At 41.1% G+C, this 20,074-nt stretch overlaps 5 protein-coding genes and 2 long non-coding RNA genes across 18 annotated transcripts; 4 read left to right on the forward strand and 3 right to left on the reverse strand.

Annotated features, from left to right (window-relative positions):
- Positions 1 to 1,143: 1,143 nt before the first annotated feature.
- On the forward strand, positions 1,144 to 2,920 carry LOC116918716 (sepiapterin reductase). Its single transcript, XM_032924461.2, has 3 exons — positions 1,144 to 1,462; positions 1,526 to 2,449; positions 2,523 to 2,920. The coding sequence occupies exons 2-3, from the start codon at positions 1,838 to 1,840 to the stop codon at positions 2,739 to 2,741; spliced, it is 831 nt and encodes a 276-aa protein (XP_032780352.2). The 5' UTR covers positions 1,144 to 1,462; positions 1,526 to 1,837; the 3' UTR covers positions 2,742 to 2,920.
- Positions 2,900 to 5,155, reverse strand: LOC116918715. Of its 2 annotated transcripts, none has more exons than XM_032924460.2 (4): positions 4,726 to 5,155; positions 4,425 to 4,602; positions 3,511 to 3,636; positions 2,900 to 3,376 (listed from the first exon to the last, which is right to left on the reverse strand). In XM_032924460.2, the coding sequence occupies exons 1-4, from the start codon at positions 4,886 to 4,888 to the stop codon at positions 2,977 to 2,979; spliced, it is 867 nt and encodes a 288-aa protein (XP_032780351.1). In that variant the 5' UTR covers positions 4,889 to 5,155; the 3' UTR covers positions 2,900 to 2,976. The 2 variants fall into 2 exon arrangements, with proteins under 2 accessions (XP_032780351.1, XP_032780350.1); XM_032924459.2 differs by having other exon boundaries at positions 2,900 to 3,379; positions 4,726 to 5,138.
- A 625-nt stretch (positions 5,156 to 5,780) lies between these two features.
- LOC116918708 (SID1 transmembrane family member 1) lies at positions 5,781 to 11,026 on the reverse strand. Of its 4 annotated transcripts, XM_045171114.1 has the most exons (22): positions 10,859 to 11,026; positions 10,563 to 10,760; positions 10,268 to 10,467; positions 10,034 to 10,170; positions 9,792 to 9,944; positions 9,570 to 9,714; positions 9,411 to 9,494; positions 9,205 to 9,339; positions 8,996 to 9,102; positions 8,871 to 8,920; positions 8,712 to 8,760; positions 8,576 to 8,622; positions 8,405 to 8,486; positions 8,111 to 8,261; positions 7,786 to 7,992; positions 7,498 to 7,615; positions 7,180 to 7,419; positions 7,020 to 7,103; positions 6,662 to 6,912; positions 6,240 to 6,313; positions 6,060 to 6,099; positions 5,781 to 5,964 (listed from the first exon to the last, which is right to left on the reverse strand). In XM_045171114.1, exons 2-22 carry the CDS (start codon positions 10,738 to 10,740, stop codon positions 5,902 to 5,904), a joined length of 2,595 nt encoding a protein of 864 aa, XP_045027049.1. In that variant the 5' UTR covers positions 10,741 to 10,760; positions 10,859 to 11,026; the 3' UTR covers positions 5,781 to 5,901. The 4 variants fall into 4 exon arrangements, 3 of the variants coding, with proteins under 3 accessions (XP_045027049.1, XP_032780341.2, XP_032780340.2); XM_032924450.2 differs by having other exon boundaries at positions 7,498 to 7,612; positions 10,563 to 11,026; XM_032924449.2 differs by having other exon boundaries at positions 8,405 to 8,483; positions 10,563 to 11,025.
- Positions 7,273 to 9,571, forward strand: LOC116918723. Its single transcript, XR_006644386.1, has 6 exons — positions 7,273 to 7,415; positions 7,487 to 7,644; positions 8,557 to 8,769; positions 8,849 to 9,105; positions 9,189 to 9,312; positions 9,376 to 9,571. It is a non-coding gene; the product is annotated as an uncharacterized LOC116918723 (long non-coding RNA).
- Positions 10,327 to 12,689, forward strand: LOC116918717 (three prime repair exonuclease 2). 4 transcript variants are annotated; one of them, XM_032924464.2, is made up of 4 exons: positions 10,327 to 10,390; positions 11,723 to 11,978; positions 12,041 to 12,128; positions 12,199 to 12,689. In XM_032924464.2, exons 1-4 carry the CDS (start codon positions 10,384 to 10,386, stop codon positions 12,484 to 12,486), a joined length of 639 nt encoding a protein of 212 aa, XP_032780355.1. In that variant the 5' UTR covers positions 10,327 to 10,383; the 3' UTR covers positions 12,487 to 12,689. The 4 variants fall into 4 exon arrangements, with proteins under 4 accessions (XP_032780355.1, XP_032780354.1, XP_032780353.1 ...); XM_032924462.2 differs by lacking the exon at positions 10,327 to 10,390 and having other exon boundaries at positions 11,602 to 11,978; positions 12,199 to 12,525; positions 12,602 to 12,689; XM_045171120.1 differs by lacking the exon at positions 10,327 to 10,390 and having other exon boundaries at positions 11,602 to 11,978; positions 12,199 to 12,521; positions 12,602 to 12,689.
- Positions 12,636 to 17,091, forward strand: LOC116918710 (probable glutamate receptor). Of its 5 annotated transcripts, none has more exons than XM_045171115.1 (16): positions 12,636 to 12,772; positions 12,897 to 13,287; positions 13,384 to 13,545; positions 13,779 to 13,954; positions 14,040 to 14,158; positions 14,223 to 14,379; positions 14,450 to 14,556; positions 14,636 to 14,726; positions 14,782 to 14,940; positions 15,008 to 15,155; positions 15,230 to 15,447; positions 15,553 to 15,586; positions 15,654 to 15,742; positions 15,857 to 16,005; positions 16,073 to 16,267; positions 16,328 to 17,091. In XM_045171115.1, exons 2-16 carry the CDS (start codon positions 13,209 to 13,211, stop codon positions 16,413 to 16,415), a joined length of 1,971 nt encoding a protein of 656 aa, XP_045027050.1. In that variant the 5' UTR covers positions 12,636 to 12,772; positions 12,897 to 13,208; the 3' UTR covers positions 16,416 to 17,091. The 5 variants fall into 5 exon arrangements, with proteins under 5 accessions (XP_045027050.1, XP_045027054.1, XP_045027051.1 ...); XM_045171116.1 differs by lacking the exon at positions 12,636 to 12,772 and having other exon boundaries at positions 12,955 to 13,095; positions 13,153 to 13,287; XM_045171119.1 differs by lacking the exon at positions 12,897 to 13,287 and having other exon boundaries at positions 12,645 to 12,772.
- A 777-nt stretch (positions 17,092 to 17,868) lies between these two features.
- LOC116918722 lies at positions 17,869 to 18,828 on the reverse strand. Its single transcript, XR_004391626.1, has 3 exons — positions 18,694 to 18,828; positions 18,370 to 18,445; positions 17,869 to 18,315 (listed from the first exon to the last, which is right to left on the reverse strand). It is a non-coding gene; the product is annotated as an uncharacterized LOC116918722 (long non-coding RNA).
- Positions 18,829 to 20,074: the final 1,246 nt, after the last annotated feature.

A 20,074-nucleotide genomic window follows, 5' to 3' on the forward strand; every position in this document is an offset into this window, starting at 1 on the left:
TGTTTCAAATTTTCTTTACCGGAAATCGTATGAATTTTGCAACACTTAAACTTCATCGTCTGCTATGATTGTAACTTGGTTGCGCCGGATTGGTTCTTCGGATTCCGGCGGGGTGTTAATGTTATAAAAGTCCATGGCACCCCGGAATCCGGAACGCACACAAAAAAGTGTAAAGAAACATTTACGGAAAACGAAAAAAAATAAAAACAAACAAACAAACTAAAACAAATGACGTTTCAGGGCGCAATAGCAAACCGTGACACTAGTGCTCCCCGGATTTGAGGGTGCAATAGCAAATTTTGACACTGGCGCCCAGGGCTGCCACTTTTTGAGAAGGGGGAACCCTGGAACGTTGCCAGTCTAGGGACACAAAACCCTAAAAGCAAAAAAAAAAATACCCAGAAAAATCCCTAAATGTATTTTTTCTAAATCCCTAAATTTTACCCTAGATTTTTCAATAACTGTTCAGAAATTTATTATCCTTATAGTCATTACCTTTTAAGTTTTAATAAAAAAACTAGAAATCTTTGTACTTTTGTTTACTGGATTAAATAAACGCATGAAACAATCACAAAAACATCACATTAGAAATAAAAAAATTGCTTCCGTTGATATTAAAACAACAAAACATATTAACAAAATGTGTTCATACCATTTGTTTTTTAATTTTAACTTTCAAGATAAACAAATTGATTCTGACGTCATTCACGCTTCGTCTAAAATCGCCAATCGTCATAACTCGTAAGTGAATGTTTACGCCTGTTGCCTCTTGGGTCTTGGGCTCTTGGCTGTTGCTGTAGTAGTAGGCTAGTAGGTAGTAGCTGTAGTTGCTGTAGTACCCCGATTCACAATTTAGATGTATTTTTTTACCGCGATTGACCACTTGGTGGCTCTCATAACATGTCTTTTTTTTAAAGGCGGGAATAGCAATTTGGCACCAGTGGTGCCATATTTATCACTCACTAAACATAAAATCCTTAACGACCAATAAACTAAGGCGAAAAAAATTTTAAATCCCTTATATTTTTTAAATCAACCTGGACAGACCCTAGACCCTAGATTTCAGAATCTTCCCCCCTAGATTACAAAAAAAGGACCAAAATCCCCCTAAAAAGGGAAATATCCCTAGAAGTGGCAGCCCTGCTGGCGCCCCCAGATCCTGGGGTCTTACCATACATCTCGTAACTTGACATATTTCGTTTTTAATTTCGACGTCGTCGTGTTTTCTATATGATAAGTGTGTGCTGTTGCTGATACATCTGAGAAACTGTACGTGTATACTGGATGGACAACCCGTGGGCATCCACCAAGGATGAAAATAACATATCGTCCACGGATTCAACGAGTTTCTCTCAGGGCTTTGACAACAACTTTTGCCCAGCTGACCCAAAAGACGTCGCCTCAACAAACACATCATCTTTCCAGCCTCTTCCCGATTCTGAAAGCTATTTGGCGAATTTAGGTATGTAAGAATTTTCTTTTTAATTTTCTTTTGTGGTTTTGCTGAACGATGCATTGTTTCTAGAAACCAAGTTGGGTAAACTTCACAAGAAGTCAACCAGTAGTGGTGCTGAGAAAAAGGATTTGCTCTTGTCTTTGGCAGGGGCCCGTGAAGGTCATATTGATCGCTTATTGAATGCTCAATTCTCTCAGTGGCAAGGAATTTGTGACAACAACCATTTTGACAATCCTGTTGAGGAGTCTCTGTCAGGGACAGTGATTAGACACATAGCACCTCATTTACAAGCAGTTTCTACTGGAGAACTGGTACACCTTTTAAAGGCTGATCAGTTGCAAGAAGCTACAGGTGAAGAAACAGCTGAACCAGAAACCAATCATGAGTGAGAGTGACAGTGTACATGTAAACTTTTCAAGTATGGAAGATTCTGCATCGGTAACAGACTACTGGAACAAGAAAACCTTTGCTTTAGTGACTGGTGCCAGCCGTGGTATAGGAAGGACTCTGGCAGAGAAAATTGCCAAACAAATAGCTCCTGAGTCTGTCCTTTTGCTGATTTCCCGTGACGAGAAAAGTTTAGGTTCGTTAAAGCAGGCCATCGAAACCGATCGACCAGCAGTACGCGTTTATGTTGGCGTGACTGACTTATCCACCTGTGACGAATCTGCTTTGAATGGTCTCGTGTCATCTGCTCTCGCTGGCGATTCAGCTGAATCCTTTGCCCACGCACTGTGCGTTCACAACGTCGGATCGCTAGGCGACGCTACCAAGCGTTGCAGCGATCTAACCCAAACGACTTCGTGCGTCGATTACTTTCGACTCAACGTTGCTTCTGTGGTCGTACTCAATGCGATTTTCTTACGTCATTTCGCGTCGGGAAAGCAACAACGCAAAACGGTTGTCAACATGTCTAGCCTCTGCGCCGTGGAACCTTTTGCCTCGTTGTCTCTCTACTGCACCGGTAAAGCTGCTCGGGACATGTTTTTCAAGGTACGAATTCGATTAGTATTGATCTTCGGAATACAGCGAACAAGTCCTTTTACTGCCGACTTGATCTGGACAGGTTTTAGCTAAAGAAGAGCCCGAAGTTCGAGTGCTCAATTACGCACCCGGCCCTGTGGAAACGAGCATGCGAAGTCAGCTTCTCGATCAGTCATGGATTGACGAAATCAAGTCGGGCGGTCTCGGCCTCACGACCACAGTAACGTGCGACCGACTCATGGCTCTTTTAGCTCGTGATTCGTACGCCTCCGGTGCTCACGTCGATTACTATGATTCATGAATGATAGTCATGACGTTCACGACATTCCCAGAAATCGAGCAAGTTCTATCTGTCTGTCTCCCACTGATTTCTTTTGTTTGTTTCTTTGTTGGCGTATCGATGTTTGCTATTGGTGTGTTTTGATGGAAATAAGTTGACAAACAAAAAGGAAACAAAGCAAAAGAGAAAAAAAACTTTAATATTTATGTACACACACTTATAGGTTAACGGCGATGTGATGGAATTTTGTTTGCGTTCAGTTGGAAAGTTCGGTGAGAAGAGCATCCGAAACGAGATTGTAAATGTCGCGCTTGATACGCTCTCGGTGGTAAGGTTGAAGTTCTGCAAGCATTCCGGCGATAGAGGCACAAAAGAGACTGGTCGTGTCCTCTTGTTGTTGATGGACTGGCTGAATCCGTTGGCGTTTCGAGGGCGGGTGGTAGTGGGAGACATCGACCGATTCGACCGTGGCCTCGATGGGCAGAGCGCAAATCTCCCTGTCACCACCGTTGTTGTTGTTTTGCTGTTGTTGTTCACGTCTGAGCTGTTGTTGCTGCCTCCGCGTCATGGCGGCCCCTCTGGCCACCAGTTCTTTTTTGATGGCAACCATGGCCCTGCTGTTACCATTGGACAGGTGATGCCCGTCGTCGGAGACGCTGCTGAAAAGATTGACACGCAACACAACAAAAAAACAAACAAACAAAGAAACGTTGAAGTTTTGAGACGAAGGGAAAAAAAAACTCGTTTTTCACTCGATAACGATTAGAGAAAAAAATAATAATCTAATCACCTGACAAACTCAATGTTGCCCCCATCAGAATTATTGCGCTCGTCGTCCGACTGGAACTCGCCTTCCATATCGTGCGGGTTAATGCACATTTCGAAATGGTTTTCATTGCTGCTGGACGTCCGATTACTGTTCGTAACAAAAAATAAATGGACGCGAGAAAGAGAATGAGGAAAAAAAAAATAATATATATATAAGAAAACCACTAGATTTCAACCTTCAACGTTCCGTCATCCGTTCGCTTTGGGGGTCTGGAATCGTGACCGAAAGTCAAGATATTCTTCCACCACCTGCCTTCCCCCCACCTCTCCTGCGTCTCCTTTTTAAAAAAAAATCCCCACCCACCTTTGCTGCTGGCCTGGCCAGAGCCTCTGAGCATTTGAAGCCTGACAAAATCCCAAGCTGCCAAAAAGTAAAGCCCACAAGGAGAACAACAAAAAGGGAAAGAGAGGGGTGGTTGGTAGTGGTGGGCGAGATCGGGGGGTCTCCGACCGCGCCACGACCAGAGCAGTGCCTTCTTACTATTACTTACAGCTACTACTTACTGCATTCAAGAACCGAACCCAACCAACCATCACGGCCGTACGTTGCCTGCGGCAGATCAAGCTAGCCGACCAGAAAAAAGAAAAAAAAAAAGGAAACAAGAAAAAGAGACTCGATGCCTGTACAGTAAGGCGATTCTACTTTCAGCTGGCCGGTCGGTCGTCTGACTGGACTAGTTGGTTGGGTGATGGTGGCATCGTGACAGGCGGATCACACAAGGGGGGTTGGAGAGAGGCATTGAGTGGGTGTAGGTGGAGAGGAGGAGGATGATGACGTATAGTAGCGCACACGTAATACGTATGCTAGTTACTTAGTCCCATTTGTGTTGTTTTTTAAGACGGGATTTATTGTAGAGAGTAATTTGTCATATTTACCCGTTGGATGATTTTCGCTTGATAAACGGATTGAGGAAAGACATGAGTCCGACGAATGAAGTCGCATCCGGTGGTTCGATAGCCGATCCGCCATTGGTGGCGCGGTACTTGTCGTTTCTCCCCAATTCCTTGACGTACTTATCTCGCATATATCTCCATCGCTCCTTGGCTTCTTCAACTGTGTCCACCAAAGGGAAAAATGTAGCGTAACGTCATACGTGTTTGTTTTTGTATCTGTTTGTCTGTGCACGATGATAACACGAGATAAATATGGTGGGATCCCAGAGGCTGAGAAACTTACCGGATTTGCCGACTGCATCGGCAATTTCTTGCCAAGCCGTGTCGCGCAGTTGGTTGTCTTTGTTTGATTTTGTAGGGCAGGCGTAGAGGACTTCGTGCTGGCGGACTTCTTCAATCAGCAGCTGATCTGCCGCGCACGGCGTTCTCAATGTGGACACCATCATCCGCTGATTTCGCGTTTCGCCTGCCAATCTGGTAACTAACTGAAACTGAGCGAGCCACAAACACTGCTGGTAGTTGGTGGGCGCCAGCGGACGACGGAGACGCGGCAGACGGAGGAGAGCTATCGAAGTCGACTAAGTGCCCAGACGACGGGCGACGGCCCAGGCGACGTGTTCGTGTTCACGTTCTGTTATCCTAGCTCCTCTCCTCCCCCTTCCAAAGGAAAACTATAAGAGGGAGGGGGGGTCTGCGCTCTGTTCTGACGTGTACTGTTGTACACGTACACGTCAAGTCCGCCTAGTCACCACAAAAAGCCCTCCGGCTTCTCTTCCGGTCCGTTCGCCCTCCCTCTCTCTCTCTCGCTCATTCTCTCTCTCTCTCTCTCTCCCATTTTCTTCGTATACGTAGCCACCAGTTCTCTTTGCTATCACGGCCAGATGGCGATGAGGCGAACCGGGCAGCAGGGCAGCAGGCGATCAGGCCGGGACTCGTAGACCGTAAAGAAAGGGCAAAGTCGACGCGGCAGCAGCGGTGGAGCTGTTAACCACTGCTTTCCTCCTCTTCTCTCTCTCTCTCTCTATCTTTCTCTCTCTGTGTCTCTGTCTCTGTCTGTCTCTTTCTCTTTCTATCCTCAGTTTTCTCTATCTCTCACTCATTCACTCTTTGCTCTCTTGCTTCTATCCGCCTTAACACAACACCCACCTCCATCGCCTTGAGCTACTTCTCCGGCTTTTGTGACCAGCCATGGAAGACGACCAAGACCTGAACCGACAAGAACAACAACCGTCAAAGAAGACGAAGAAGAGGGGAAAAAAAAAAGGAGGAGGAATAAAGAAAAGGGACAGGATAGGTTCATCTCGGCGTGAACGACCAGTAAAGACAGTGAAGGTGATATTCTTCTTGAAACATTTTTGTTTAATTTTTTATGTAAAAAGTAAGTTATAATTATTATTATTATTGTACGGGTTTGAACACAGCATTGTTGTTTGTTTTTCTTTCCTTTTTTGATATCCATTCAAAAAACCGGAATATCTCGTCGTGATTTCGATTCAATGTCGTCGTCCAGCGTCAACAGGAACTTAACAATTAATAATAGAAATTAATGACATTTTTCCATTAGACTTGTTTCCAAAGAATGGAATTTCAATGTGTCAATTTGAATAGTGTAGTTACCATAAAGAAGAAAAAAAGACCTGTCGATGATAGAAAATGCCTGCGCACACAGATAACACACGCACGTAAAAAAGAAAGAAAAAACAGTTTCAATGACTTGATTTGCATAACGCAAAACGGTATGTAGAGTACTAGCTGATTAGAAGGACATTATTATAGAATATCGTCAAAAAAATTTACCACAAGTCATGCGTGTCATAAACATTAGCCACCAGACATTCTTGATTGAGCATCCGCGACTCGGCTGGACTTTTCTGAAAATAGAAAATCGTTGAATTCTTTTAAACAATTCCAAATCTCGTCGATTTTCTCGGATCACATCGTAGTTAATTTAACCATTTTTTTATTTATTTATAGGATACGAAAAAAAAAGATTGACGGATGACCAACGAGGATGTAATGGTGCGGTCAGACTGTGGACGGCACGCCCCTGAGGAGTCGCCGGCCAGCTGCTGCTGGTTTGCTGCACCCGTCGTCGATGTCGCAGCCGCTGCTATGGCAGCGACCGTCTACACATACCTGCGCTTACGGCTTATTCAGAAGCAACAGACAACAACAACAGCGCAACTTTCTCTCTTGGGGTCTTTGCGTGTCTTACGTACCTCCCACTTGGCCGCTTTTTTCAAAAAGAAATAAGAACCGGTCAGCCAAAACGCCAGGGCCGCCAGGAGAAACAAGAAAGGGTAGATGCGGTGCGTGACGAAGGCCCACTCCCGCTTGTGCATCTTCATGATGACGTAAAAAACGGAATAGACAAAGAGGTTGATCATGAAGACAGCCAGCAGGTGCGTGTTGAAATCAACGCTGTCTATCACCAGTTGGGTGACGGCGAATGCTACGTTGCAAACGACCCCTGTGTCATAATGTTCAACACGCAATTGAGAAGTCATTTTCAACGCTGTTCAAATTTGTCCTGGAACAAGGATGGCGCAACACCAATCCGGCAGCCCCTTCACTTACCAACGACCACCAAGGTCAAGCGCTCTAGATACAGCGGTCGTGACTTCCAACAGGTGTTGACGTGTTCCACCATTGTTTCTTTGTCTATTGAGTGAAGGGGAACGGAATCAGAAAATGCAGTGATACGCCAGCTATAGTTCTGTTTCTTTTATGGACTCACCTAACTTCCAATGACCCATGTAGTAAACGTCGATGGCCAGAGCGACGCAGGCGATTAGGTGGACCACAGTGAAACCCAATTTGAAGTAGAATTCACTAGTGAAGGCCGTGCCGGCCCCGAGAAGCACCAGCAGGGCCAGAACGATGTAGGCCATGTGAGATTTGACGTTAATATCGGCGTGACGGGCGTGATACAGTTTCAGGGTGCACAGCACTGCTAATACGTACATAAATGAGGTATCTATCGGCGAAGAAATTATGAAATAAATCATTTGAATTGAAAACTAATCCAGCGTGTTTCTTGTCAGATTTTCTGTACCGAATTGGTAATTCATGCGAGTCGGACACAGGTGATAGCAGGCGCTGAGAATCCCCTCAACAATCAGCCCGAATCCCATGGAATAAGACAAGCCGTAATGAGGCGGAATACCTCTCTGCTGATGGATCCCGCCGTCGTTTCATGCAGGTATCATCAAGAGAGATGGGAACGGGGATACAAATTTATCATTTAATTCCATCGGACTAGCGGCAGCGCATCCGCTTAGGGCGGAGTTTTCAAATGAAAACAACAGCGACAAACAAAAATGATGAGTCTGAAATGACTCACCTCACCGACGGCGTTCTGCTTACGCATCATCATCGTGTGAATGTAATCCCGACGTTTCGTAATGAACACGAAAGTGGTCCCCAAAACGACGTAACCGATATTGGAGAAAAAGTGATTAAAGTCCGCAAAGTCGATTAACAGATGGTACGGATACGCGCAGGCGAAATTGTAATAGCACATGTCCTGATCTCCCGTTGTCACCATCATCTACTCACGTCATCGTAAAAGAAAAATAATAGCCTCTTTTTTACGTCATTTTAAATAAGTGGACGAATCAGCTTATGAGTAGTTTCTTATTTTTTTTTTTATAGGGTTTTTTTTTTACGTCTTTGTGGTTCCAAACGAGCTGGATTGCTGGGATGAGGTAGAACACGGCAATGATGCATAGTTCCGATACGTAGCGTTTCGATTTTTTGTTGTAGAAATCCGCTTGATGTTTGGTCATCTCAGAAACACGTCTCCATCGTTTACTGGTGCTAGAAAAATCGACAAGACACAGACAGTAAAAATTCGCGAAGAAGAAAAAAAAAACGGTCGAGTGTGTTCATTAAAGTCTGCAATCGATCCTTATATGTTTCGAGCTCGTTTTCTGTAAAGGATTTTTATAGTAAAAACTTACAGTTTATTTTCTTGTCTTGTCGGGCGAATCGGGTTGGTGGTGTCGCTAAAGACATCATCGGCGTCATTAGATGTCGTTTCTGCTGATCGTTACAATCGCACATGTTACTTTATATGACAATTTCGTTTTCTTTTTTTTAATTTTTGTTAAAGGATGAAGAAGACATAGTACCGTGACAGCTCAAGTCCAGATGTCCGTTTTCCGTCTTGGTGGTTTCGCTATTGTGAGGTGTTTATTCAAAAAAGAAAAAAGAAAACCGTTTTAAAAATGTTGCTTCGTGCCTCCATGAAGTACTGCAAAATTGCACCTGATTTGAAACTCGGGTACTTCAGAGATCGGTTCCAGCTCGGATTTGTCTAAAACAGGTAGATAAGCAAATCAGCAATCTAGGTTATTTAAACAGTCTTCAAACACCAATCTCCCCGTACCCTTTGGTCTTTGCAGATAAAATTTTTTTGCAACTTACGGATTTTCACCGTCGCCTCCCACTCTCGCCGTGCCTGCTTGGTTTTATTCCTAAACATTACATCATCAAATGGTGTTATGACCATCTCTCCCAAAATGCGAAACATAGAAAATTAAATAGGGCACCTTCTAAATTCAACTAGGACGCATGTGGCGATAATCAAGACGATGAATCCCGCGTAGACGCCCAACGTCGCAATAAAGATCACATTACGGAATTGTTGGACAGACACCTGGTAAAATTAAATAATAACTGTAGTGTTTTTCGGTTTTATTTTTAAATATTTTAATAGTGGTTTTTTTCGGTCAATTGGTCAAGTTTATAGGGAGCATACCGTTTCCTGGATAGTGAAAGTGACTTCTTTCGTGCGGTTAGTTCTCAATGGCGCTAAAGTCCGGCTATTAACGCATTTTTCGTCATCCGTGTTGACGATGTAGACCAGGTAAAAACCTTCCGGATATTGTTCTTTCTGTACGCAAAGTAATAAGCTCACATTGTGGGAGAGGCGGAATTGTTGTTAGACAGGTAAATTAATATCACCTGAACGATTATGGTGGACTGGCCGGTCATTGTTTGTCGGAAACCTTCGTATTCAACATTGTAAATTGTGTCGAAAATCGGGCACTGAATTCAATAAGATTTTAGATACCTGATCACCGAATCCGGAAAAACTAAAAACGAACTGATACGAGGACTTACTTTAGGACTTTGCACCGATACTGTCAGACAAACATCGTCGAGAGATTTGGACGTTACAGCCACTTGTGTCACTGACGTGGGAAATGTGAATTTAAATATGCGGTTTTGTGAAGGGGTGACCGACATGCGACGCTCTTCGTCTAATCTAAATGAGTATACGATCTTTGTGTTTTATTAGCAGAAATGTGACGTGGTGATGCTAATCGTCATAGGTGGACTCACCGCACAAACAATTGACTATCGACCGTCATTTTGAGGCTGAAGGTGACATTCGATCGGCTCGAAGTTGAAACATCAACAACAATTTGATTGACCGATTCTGCACGTCTCGTAGGCTGAGGACATAATGTTCTTCTAAAGGTATTATATCTTCTTCTATAATTCAAAAAAAAACATCCGAAATTCATTATTTCTCATGTCTCCCCATTTTTAAGTAGCTGCTGTCAGTCAAGAGAATTACTTACTGGTAGCCGAAAGACGATTCCAAGACATATGGCAACTCCCACGAAGTTACGGCTTTCTGTTGTCGCACAACAAACAGAATGGGATGTTCTACGTCAGCATCGGAACTGTCTACGCTGACAGCAAAATTTTTGTGGGGCTGGATAAAAACAACCGTGGATTTTCAATAAAGGTACATGACTTAGTTATTACCTGAATTTACTGGAAGAATAAGGAGTATACGTAATTGGACTTACATCGGAATAAGAATATATCAGACGAAATTCTAATGAGCTGTTAAATGTCTTGGAATAGGTCTGGCTGAAACTGGCCTGAATCACTTGGACGCAGTTGTTTTCACGCGTATCGTCGGATGAAAGGCAAGTCATAGCATTTGAAGGTTGCACCCTTGTATCTGTCCAGTTTGCAGGTAACACCCTGAGTCCCTTGGTCCCCTCTTTTCCACCCAAGCAACATGAAATTAAATATCAAAAGTAAAATAATTTGTGAATGAAACAAGGCTGGAACTCGTCTTATTATTTATTTTTTTACCTTCTTTAAGAAAATTTTCTGGATGCTGGTGGATTTCACTTCCTAAAACCCCGTGTTTGGCAGGTTGAATCAACAAGAAAAGTACGATCAACAGACACAAGAAAATTTTTTGCTTTTCTAAAGTCAATGGCCGAGCCCATTGACGAGTCCAGCAAATGTTTGAGTTGCGAATGCCCATAGTGGGCTGACATCGAAAACCTAGAACGATGAAGGAACACTAACCCCAATCACAGAGCCAGACGGCGGACAATAGTGGTTCTTATCGTAGCTAAAACTAAATTTTGTTTGACATTCACCTTGATAACCAAGTTCAAATGCACTGCGTCAGATCGGTAGATCTGTGCCGTAAGCTGCACCCTTTAGAATAAGATTCAAAGGTTGGTACAATGTGCCATTTCGACTGTCCAACACTAAGTGTGATTGTAGTTTGATCCTTTGAGTCGGAATTGAACGGACATAATGCGCAGCTGGCGGTCTGTTACCTGCTTCGTGATAACGCATAGCATTTTAGGCTACGATGAGATATTTCGATCACTAAAACCAGCAATAGCTGGCGAGCAATCTCATCAGTAAACCGGAACTATGGTGGATGTAATCAGGTCATTGAATTGAATTATATATTGTTTGTATCCTGAAAACACGTTTGAAATTTGTAATTTCTTTTATCCTAAGCAGATCGTGCTGTGGACTATCCACTTGATGACGTCTAGGTATGCAATATGGAATAAATTAAAGCATCAGTTATCACTGTAGATGCATAGTTTTGTCCGGATTTGTTTTCTCTTCTGAGAAACAACGATTTAAGACAGCATTGTGCCATTTTGAAACTAAAAGTAGAGGGGAGTGACCTTTTTTCCATACTGGGCTCAGTCCGACAAGGTAGGGTAAGGTAAAAGATAGAAAAGCAAGGAAAGGTTGGAACAAAAGTAAAAAGTAGGAAAGGGTAAGATACAGACAGCACTTTCAAGGTTGCCCTAGGTTGTTAACCTTTTCCCTCCGAGGTCATGACTTATTTTCCGTCTCTGCTATTCATTTCTAGTCGCACTGTACTTCGATCACCATGTCTGTCCCTGACGCTATTTCGTTAAATCTTTCTTCAACTGTTTCGCCTACTGTTTCGTCAACTGTTTGCATCAACAGTCTGGTATTCTTTGATCTAGAAACCACGGGTCTTCCTGCTGACCATCCTGCAAGAATCACAGAATTGAATTTTTGCGGAGTTGATCGATTGCAATTTATGGAGTGCAAATCCAAAAAGATGCCTCGTGTCACTAACCGGCTGAATCTATGCATCGATCCTTCTAGGCCCATAGATCCAGTGGCTACTAATTTGTCAAAACTAGATAATCTCAATTTGGGTAAGCAGAGCAAGTTTGACGAAGATGTCTTCAACGTTATTGTCAGCTTCTTAAATAGGTACCGGTCTTTATTAACGTGTCCAGAAATTTTATAACAATTGCTAACACTTTTTGTCGCAGACTTCAAAAACCCATCTGTTTGATAGCTCACAATGGTATGAATTTCGATTTCCCCATCTTCAAGGCAGAGATAGCCAAGTTCGGAGAGGTAAAGACAATTAAAAACTTATGTTTTACTGGGCTGTTCTTATTTTTGTTTTCTTTGGTTTTTGTTGCAGAAGTTTCCTCAAGACCTATATTGCGCTGATTCTCTTAAAATCTTTGGTTTACTGCAAGGTATCTCTACCGATCTCCCCAAACCTAAGAAGATGCGTAAAACGAAGTCGAATTCGCTTCGTTTGAATGAAATTTACCAGAGAATATACAAGAAGAAACCAGAAACGTTGCATGAGGCAGAGGCTGATGTACGAATGTTGTTTTTGTCCGCCATCGCGGACCCTGAAGAATTTTTGAAGGCTATCGAGAGCAACGCAGTGCTGCTGACCAGCATACCAAAGTGCTGGTAGATCTGATTAATTCTGCCTGGTTAACTCAAGAGAATGTAGGTAATTTTGTTCTCTGATTCGTACGAATTGTAAAAATACCATATCATGTTTGATTGATTATCTAAATTGCACGCAGAAGCAAAGAACTTTTTCATTTTTGTGGACGTTTTGGTGGTATATTGAATTTGAAAAAAAAATTAATAAAATTCTAATGTTCCAGCAAACCATGAGACTTTCGTCTTTAAGTCGCAATGTATCGCTTCGTGATTTGACGAATTCTTGTAAAAGAATCTTCCTGGAATTGCCGGTTAGTAGCTCCAACCATTTTCTTTAGCTTTACTGGTGTATATGATGCTCAAAGTGAGGTTATTTGTCTATACCCTTAGACCTCAATTCAATTTTGTGAAAAACTAATTTATTTAGCTTATTAGCAAAACAGCTTTACTAAAGACCGGTTGTGTGGTAGGTCTGAGCAGGTGTAGTTACAAAAGTTAGTCTCACAATCGACCGCCTTGCTTCTGACAGCGTATCAATAATGGATTCCACTTAAGTGGATGATAAATGACCCTATCCTGATGAACCGAAGGCTTTGACGTAGGCGTACTTCCATTCACCTATAAAAGCAAAAACGTGTGTTGCGAAGCCATCATTAGACGGAGGGGTTCGTTGACTAATGAACAGTTTCAGTTTCTTCAGACCTTTGCATGTGAATTAAGATAGTATCAGCGAAGAGTTGTAAGAAAATGCTGTCATCATGGAAAATCGTTTTAAAAGTTTTGATTGTCGTACATCGAGCCATGGAAATTTGTTGTTTTCGATTTGGTACGTATGGCCCGTTATAAGATCTTGTGTTCTCGATTTTATTGTCTTTCCTATGGCCTTTTTCCGGCGATATACCTGATTGTGCTGTACATAAAGCTCTGATTTATGATGAGGGACTGGACCGACATCAACCAAGCAGCAACATAGAATCATGGATGAGGGCTGCCGTTGCCGATGCTAACCGTATTTGTTGTCCAGCCTCGGCTAGCTACAAAACGTTCCAGATCTCGAATGACTCGCAGCTGCCTGCAATATTAGGTAAGATGTCTTTGGATATATCCAGTTGTCTGTACCTGCTTGTTTTGCCTGTGCTTAGCGGAAGCCTTATCCACATCCGATTTATTGGTTGCTTTTTTGAATTAATTATGCAAATCGTGAACACTTTCGTATGCACTGCTAGACTTCTGACAATTTTCTATTCTATTTTCTATTCACGGCGTTTTAGATACCCTTTAGCTAGTAATACTATTACTCCTTTTCTCTCATACTAGATCAAGTGCACACATTGGACGCCATGGTGGTTTCTGTAATCGAATGTCGGATTGCTGATTTTATCGAAGCAATTCTGTTTCCTTCTATGTTACTATTTCTCCGCCTGGATTTTTCTCGGTGTCCTGCAATAACTAATGGACGGGAAACTGATCGTTTAGAATTTTATCACCTGAATGTAAATCTTCTACTTCAGAATTACTCGCTTCAACTTTCTACCATGCTTTTTTATTTTGAACTGAATCACTGCAATAATTTCAAAGGACTTTAACAGAGATACCTGTGGCAGTCTTGCTATAACCCGGTGGTTGGAACAAAACATCTGTTTGCCGTTCGTGGACAATAATGCAACATTTTTCATCATGGAGAATGGGACGTCTAGGTAAAAGACTTAATTCGTATTTCAAAAGGTGATCAGTATCTGTTTCTTGGCTGGATCACGGTAGCAGTGCCAGTAGAGAACTGCAAGACTGTACTGGTTTAGATGATCTCAAGTGGAGCAGTGTCACCTATCCAGTGACGTTCGATTCTCCAGACCTACCTGACAACGTTGAATGGCACCATTTATTGAATGGAAAGCATTTACGATTAACATCACTTGAGGTAAAGCCAATGCCTTTTTAATCATCGAATCCCTGCTAGTAAAACCTCGTTTGGTTTTCGGCAAGTCCAGCGACCACCTTTTGTGATTTTTGAGCGTGATTCGTATGGATCTGTCATCGCGTACAAAGGATATTGCTACGAAATCATCAACGCATTGCAAGAAACATACAACTTCACGTACGTTTAAGCAACTATTGGCACTGCCAGCTATTTCTTGAATAGTATAACTTTAAAATTTTGGTCACTTGTCCTGTAGATACGAAGTTGTGCTTCCTGGTGATAAAAGCTATGGAAAAATAATGCCGAACGGAAGTTGGGACGGAATGCTTGGATTGATTCTTAAGCAAGTAAAGGTCAAAATATCACGTTCTATTTCATTAGACCCATTCTTAATTTTTGCAGGATGCCGATATTGGTTTGGGTCCGTTTTCTGTTACTTATTCTCGATATGGAGTTGTGGATTTCTCTGTAGGGTTTCACGAAGAAACGGCCACTATATTGATCCCGCCACCCGGCGAGGAAAATCGCTTACTAGTTTGCTTGAAGCCCTTTCTTTGGCAGGTGAGGCAGAAAAACTGTGGAAATCGCATTTGAAATTGCAGCTAATTGAAGACGGATATGACAACAGGTTTGGCTTTCTTTGGGTGTGCTTGTGGTAATCTTGCCCGTCATCCTCTGGGCGCATTTTATGTGTTTACGATTCCCTCATGAAGAAAAAACCTGTCCAGGCTTAGCGAAACAATACTTCTTTGTACTTGGGGTCCTGATCGGCCAATGTATTATTATTTTTTTTTTCTTTATAAGTAAAGAGTAAAGCTCATAATTTTTTCTGTGTGATTTCGCGCTCTAGCCGGACAAAAATTCGTTTCGTTTGGGTATTCGCCTCGTTTGCTTGGAGCCGTTTGGTGTGTAAGCGCTGTCGTGTTTGCAAGTGCATATGTTGGAGTTCTTGTTTCGTTTTTGCGGTTTCCTAAATTAACGCCCATTATCAATAAGCTTGAAGAATTGCCAGTTTCCCACCTGAAATGGGTCATTCCACGAGGAACAGCTCTCGAATCACTATTCACGGTGAGTGGTTAGAACCAAATGAAGTGCTGTTAACATGCGTATCATGTCGTTATTTTTCATGTATAAAAAATAAATAAGGTTCTTAAAATGCCAATCTTTTAATAGGAGGCGACAGCTGGAGTTTACAAGACTATAGGGGGTAAAGAAAGATTAACATTACTTTCATCCTGATAAATTTGTATGATAAAATTGATTTGAATGGACAGAAGGATTGTCAGACACACGAGGTAGTCTTATCGACTCTGGCCTGGACGGAATTCATCGTGTTATTCAAGGCAGTCATGCTTACATAGATGTAAGTCCGTCTTATTTTATAACTCCATTATGCTATGTTATTTTAACTGCGTGAGTTTATTTTAACTGCGTGAGTTTATTTTAACTGCGTGAGTTTATTTATTCAAACCAACAGGAAAAATCTTATCTCGTTTCTTTCATTGCCGAGGATTACGAGCGCTCGGGCACGTGTCGTCTCAGTTTTGCATATGAAGAATTTTTCAAAGTCAGTTTAGCCTTTCCGTTACCGAAAAATAGCTCCCTCAAACCTTTACTGGACAAGAAGTAGTCTTTTAGATTCAGCCAACACACATCTAAATTGCTATTGTAGTAACTTATATTTATTTTATAGGATTATGCAGATGATGGAAGCAGGCCTTGGAAACTATTGGAAACAAATTTATTGGCCGTCTTCTGGTGGTAAATGTGGTCGGAGCATACAACCCATTGTCGGACCCAAAAGTCTTGGCCTTTCGGATTTACAAGGTGCTTTCCTTATTTTAGCCGTAGGATATGGGATGGCTCTCGTTATCTGTTATGCAGAGAGGTATTCAGTCTCTGCTTTGTAATCAAGGTAAAGTTGCAAATTTTCTCTCACCTCTCAAAGCCGGTGTGGTTTGGCCAACATCGTGCGTTCCATTAGAGGGGATTCAAGGTATCTTATTTTACTTGTGTCGAAAAGGCTAGGTTTTTAACTTGTGTATCGATACATTTTAAAGCTGGATTAGTTGCAATTCGGTAGATCATGGCATGTTATCATGTTTTGTATGCCAAGTTGTGATTTGTCCAATGGATCTAGATAATTGTTTGAAAATTCACCTGCTACATTCAAGCCATAAACATATAGAATATTGTCACGTGCAGGAGGTTTTGAATCGGGGGTGATTCACCCACTCAACCCTCGATAGATTTATGATTACGAGGTTAAGTCGTATAGAAGTAGTCGAGTCGTAAGTACCGATGGAGTAAATGGCTGAACCACTTCAATCTAGTCGTCCAGTCTGGTCAGGCAATGTATGATAGTATATGTGAGCTAGTCGTCTGCGCTGTAGTAACAATTCGCTCAGCGGCTTGGTGAGCCGCCGAGACAAATTGAAATTCAAAGTGGTTGTACTCCAAACCTTTGTTTCATTTCCCTTTATTTAAAAATTACACAATTGAAAGAGAAAACTAAGATTTTACCTGAGACCAGAGTTCAATTTTGGTTATAGTAGGTGAGGTTTGATGAAACTGAAAGTAAATATTTTATTGTTATATTTGTCGGAAATCAAAACAAACCCGACAAAACAAAACCGAAATTTTTGCAAATTTTGTATTTAAAAAAATACTTCAATGTAGTATGAAAATATATCGTGTAGATTAAAAATTTAACGAGAATGACAAAAATTAACTTCGCTTTCATGCAAGACAAGCAAATTCTGAAATAAACGTAAAAAATGGTAACAAAGTTAGAGCGCTAGTATGCTACAGTGCTATCGTGACCCAGTACAAATATTTAAAATATTTTCTAAACGGATAATGTGACAAGAAAACGGATTAGTTTTTTAAAATAAGCATTCAATTTTGAGTATCACACATGATTTTGAGCGATTTCTAAGAGATTTTGGTTTTTGTCGATTTTGACAAAAGTGGGAAGGGTATAGCCTTCCTACTTTTTCATTTTCGACTAAATTCTAGATCTGACCCAAAACACATGGTTTCGATTCAAAATTTAACGACAATCTTTAAAATCGACTTCATGTTTACGTGGGACCTATAGTTTTTAAGTAATTGCAATTCAAAGTGATTGTACTACAAAAGTTGGCGCGCTAGTATGCTACAGTGCTATCGTGACCCAGTACAAATATTTAAAATATTTCCTAAACGGATAATATGACAAGAAAACGGATTAGTTTTTTAAAATAAGCATTCAATTTTGAGTATCACACATGATTTTGAGCGATTTCTAAGAGATTTTGGTTTTTGTCGATTTTGACAAAAATGGGAAGTTGGTAAACCTATGGTTACCAGCAACGTTGCTTGATTCAACCTCTTGGCAGCCATTTTTGTTGTGGAGTTTCACTGGTGATGTGAAAAATCGGTCTAAATAACAATTATAGTGGGAATCCCAAGGCAATATTGTGTCTGAGAAAGCAACACAAAAATGAATTTAAGAAGAAACAAAAGACTGTATTTTTGCGTAGTCGCACACCTTTAACGACTTGAGATTAAAATTCAACTTAGTTAACATAAAACTTCTTGATGATGTCTTCTTGCCACACTTGCTTAGAATTCTGACTGTGGTTGTGACTGTGGTTGCTGCTCTTCTACCACAACTATTGGCTGTCGTTGGTCTTCTGGCTTCAGTGATTCTAGATATTTGGCATAGTCTGCATTAACTTGCAGATTGGTGATTGCTACAGCATCCTTGCGAGGCAGATATCTGATGGCCACATTATAATATCCAGTTTCATAGAAGGCCAGCTTCTCGTCAATGTGCACTCCAGGTGGTAGAGGTTGATAAGGCCTGCTAGGTGTAGGTTGTAGTGGATAAGGTCGTTCCCCAAACTTGACTTGTGCGTGGAACTCTCCTAACCTCCTGATCTTCCACAGGTACTGCGGAAAAGGGTTAGTAAAGAGATCTTAACTTGTAACGTAGACTTAGTATACTCTCATCTTCTGGTGCTCTTCGAAGGTATATGGTCTTTGCCTAGGGAGCATTGCCCATAGAGTAGTGTGTGACAAACTGCGATTGGGACCAAATGGGAACTGTTAGTTAGGTAACAGATAGGCCAAAACACTTACACTATAGATTAATAGTGGGCTAAAAATTTCCCCAACACGTGATCCCTTACAACACGTGTTGAAGCTCACACTCAAAGTCTGCACTTTTGTAAATTACGCCAATTAATTGGACGATATCGTCAGTCTCAAACGGTTTGTAGGACCACGAAAAGTATTAATATTAACCTGTAACAATAATTACGTTAATACCTGCGATTAAATACTTTTGAAGGTTAAACTTAGGCAGGTTCTATCACTGATTTATTGAACTGACTTTGACACAATAATGGCGTCTGCTTCTACGGGGGGGGAAAATTCGAACAACGGCTATTGCTGGTATCTGCCACCAAGAAGGCTCTACTTGGCAGCGCCCCTGGCGGCCTACTCGAATTTTACAATTACAGTAAAATTCACAAGTCAAAAATAATAGGCCGTCCAACGGGCCTTCCCAATTTAGAGATCCTATCTTCTGACGGACTTGGACAATCCGCAACAATGCTAACGCGCTATCGTGACACAGTACAAATATTTAAAATATTTCCTAAACGGATAATTTCCAAAGTAAACGGATTAGTTTTTTTTTATTAGCATTCAATTTTGAGTATCACACATGATTTTGAGAGATATCCAAGAGATTTTGGTTTTTGTCGATTTTGACAAAAATGAAAAAGTGGGAAGGGTATAAATTCATAACAGATCTGTTCCTTGTATGGTCTTATCAAATAATAACTTTATCACCTTGTTTATACTGCTTGCAAAATCTCTATCATGCGTTAAACGTCCAGTATTTGCAACAGTTTGAATCAGTGCTTTGGTAAAATTTACTTTATTAAACTCTGTTAGAATATGACCAAAACGATCACTTTTTTAAAATAATAGAGCTTTTTGTTTTTACGGTGAATGGATGATGAATGCTGCAATGAAATATGGCCAAAATTCTAGAGGAAATCCAAGAAGCCTGTAAAAAAGCTTAAATTTTGGTTATACCGTGACAATTTAAAGCAATTTCAAGGGATGTCGTTTTTTGCCAATTTTGACAAAAGTGGGAAGGCTATACCCTTCCCACTTTTTCATTTTTGGCCAAATTTCAAATTTTGCTTGAAATACATGATTTCGATTCAGAATTGAATGAAAATCACGGAAATCAAGTTTATTTTTCAATTGGCCTTGTAAATTTTTATTTAAACGTTAAAAACCATAAATTAAGTTGGTGCGCTTACAGCTCTGATTTCGTTAATTTTCAAAACGGCTGGTTTAACGAGAAAACCAATGACTAAACCGAAATCAGCGTTAAATTTTGGTTATACCGTGACAATTTAAAGCAATTTCAAGGGATGTCGTTTTTTGCCAATTTTGACAAAAGTGGGAAGGCTATACCCTTCCCACTTTTTCATTTTTGGCCAAATTTCAAATTTTGCTTGAAATACATGATTTCGATTCAGAATTGAATGAAAATCACGGAAATCAAGTTTATTTTTCAATTGGCCTTGTAAATTTTTATTTAAACGTTAAAAACCATAAATTAAGTTGGTGCGCTAACAGCTCTGATTTCGTTAATTTTCAAAACGGCTGGTTTAACGAGAAAACCAAT

Source organism: Daphnia magna, linkage group LG3 (genome assembly GCF_020631705.1).
Source record: "Daphnia magna isolate NIES linkage group LG3, ASM2063170v1.1, whole genome shotgun sequence".
Classification (NCBI taxonomy): domain Eukaryota; kingdom Metazoa; phylum Arthropoda; class Branchiopoda; order Diplostraca; family Daphniidae; genus Daphnia; species Daphnia magna.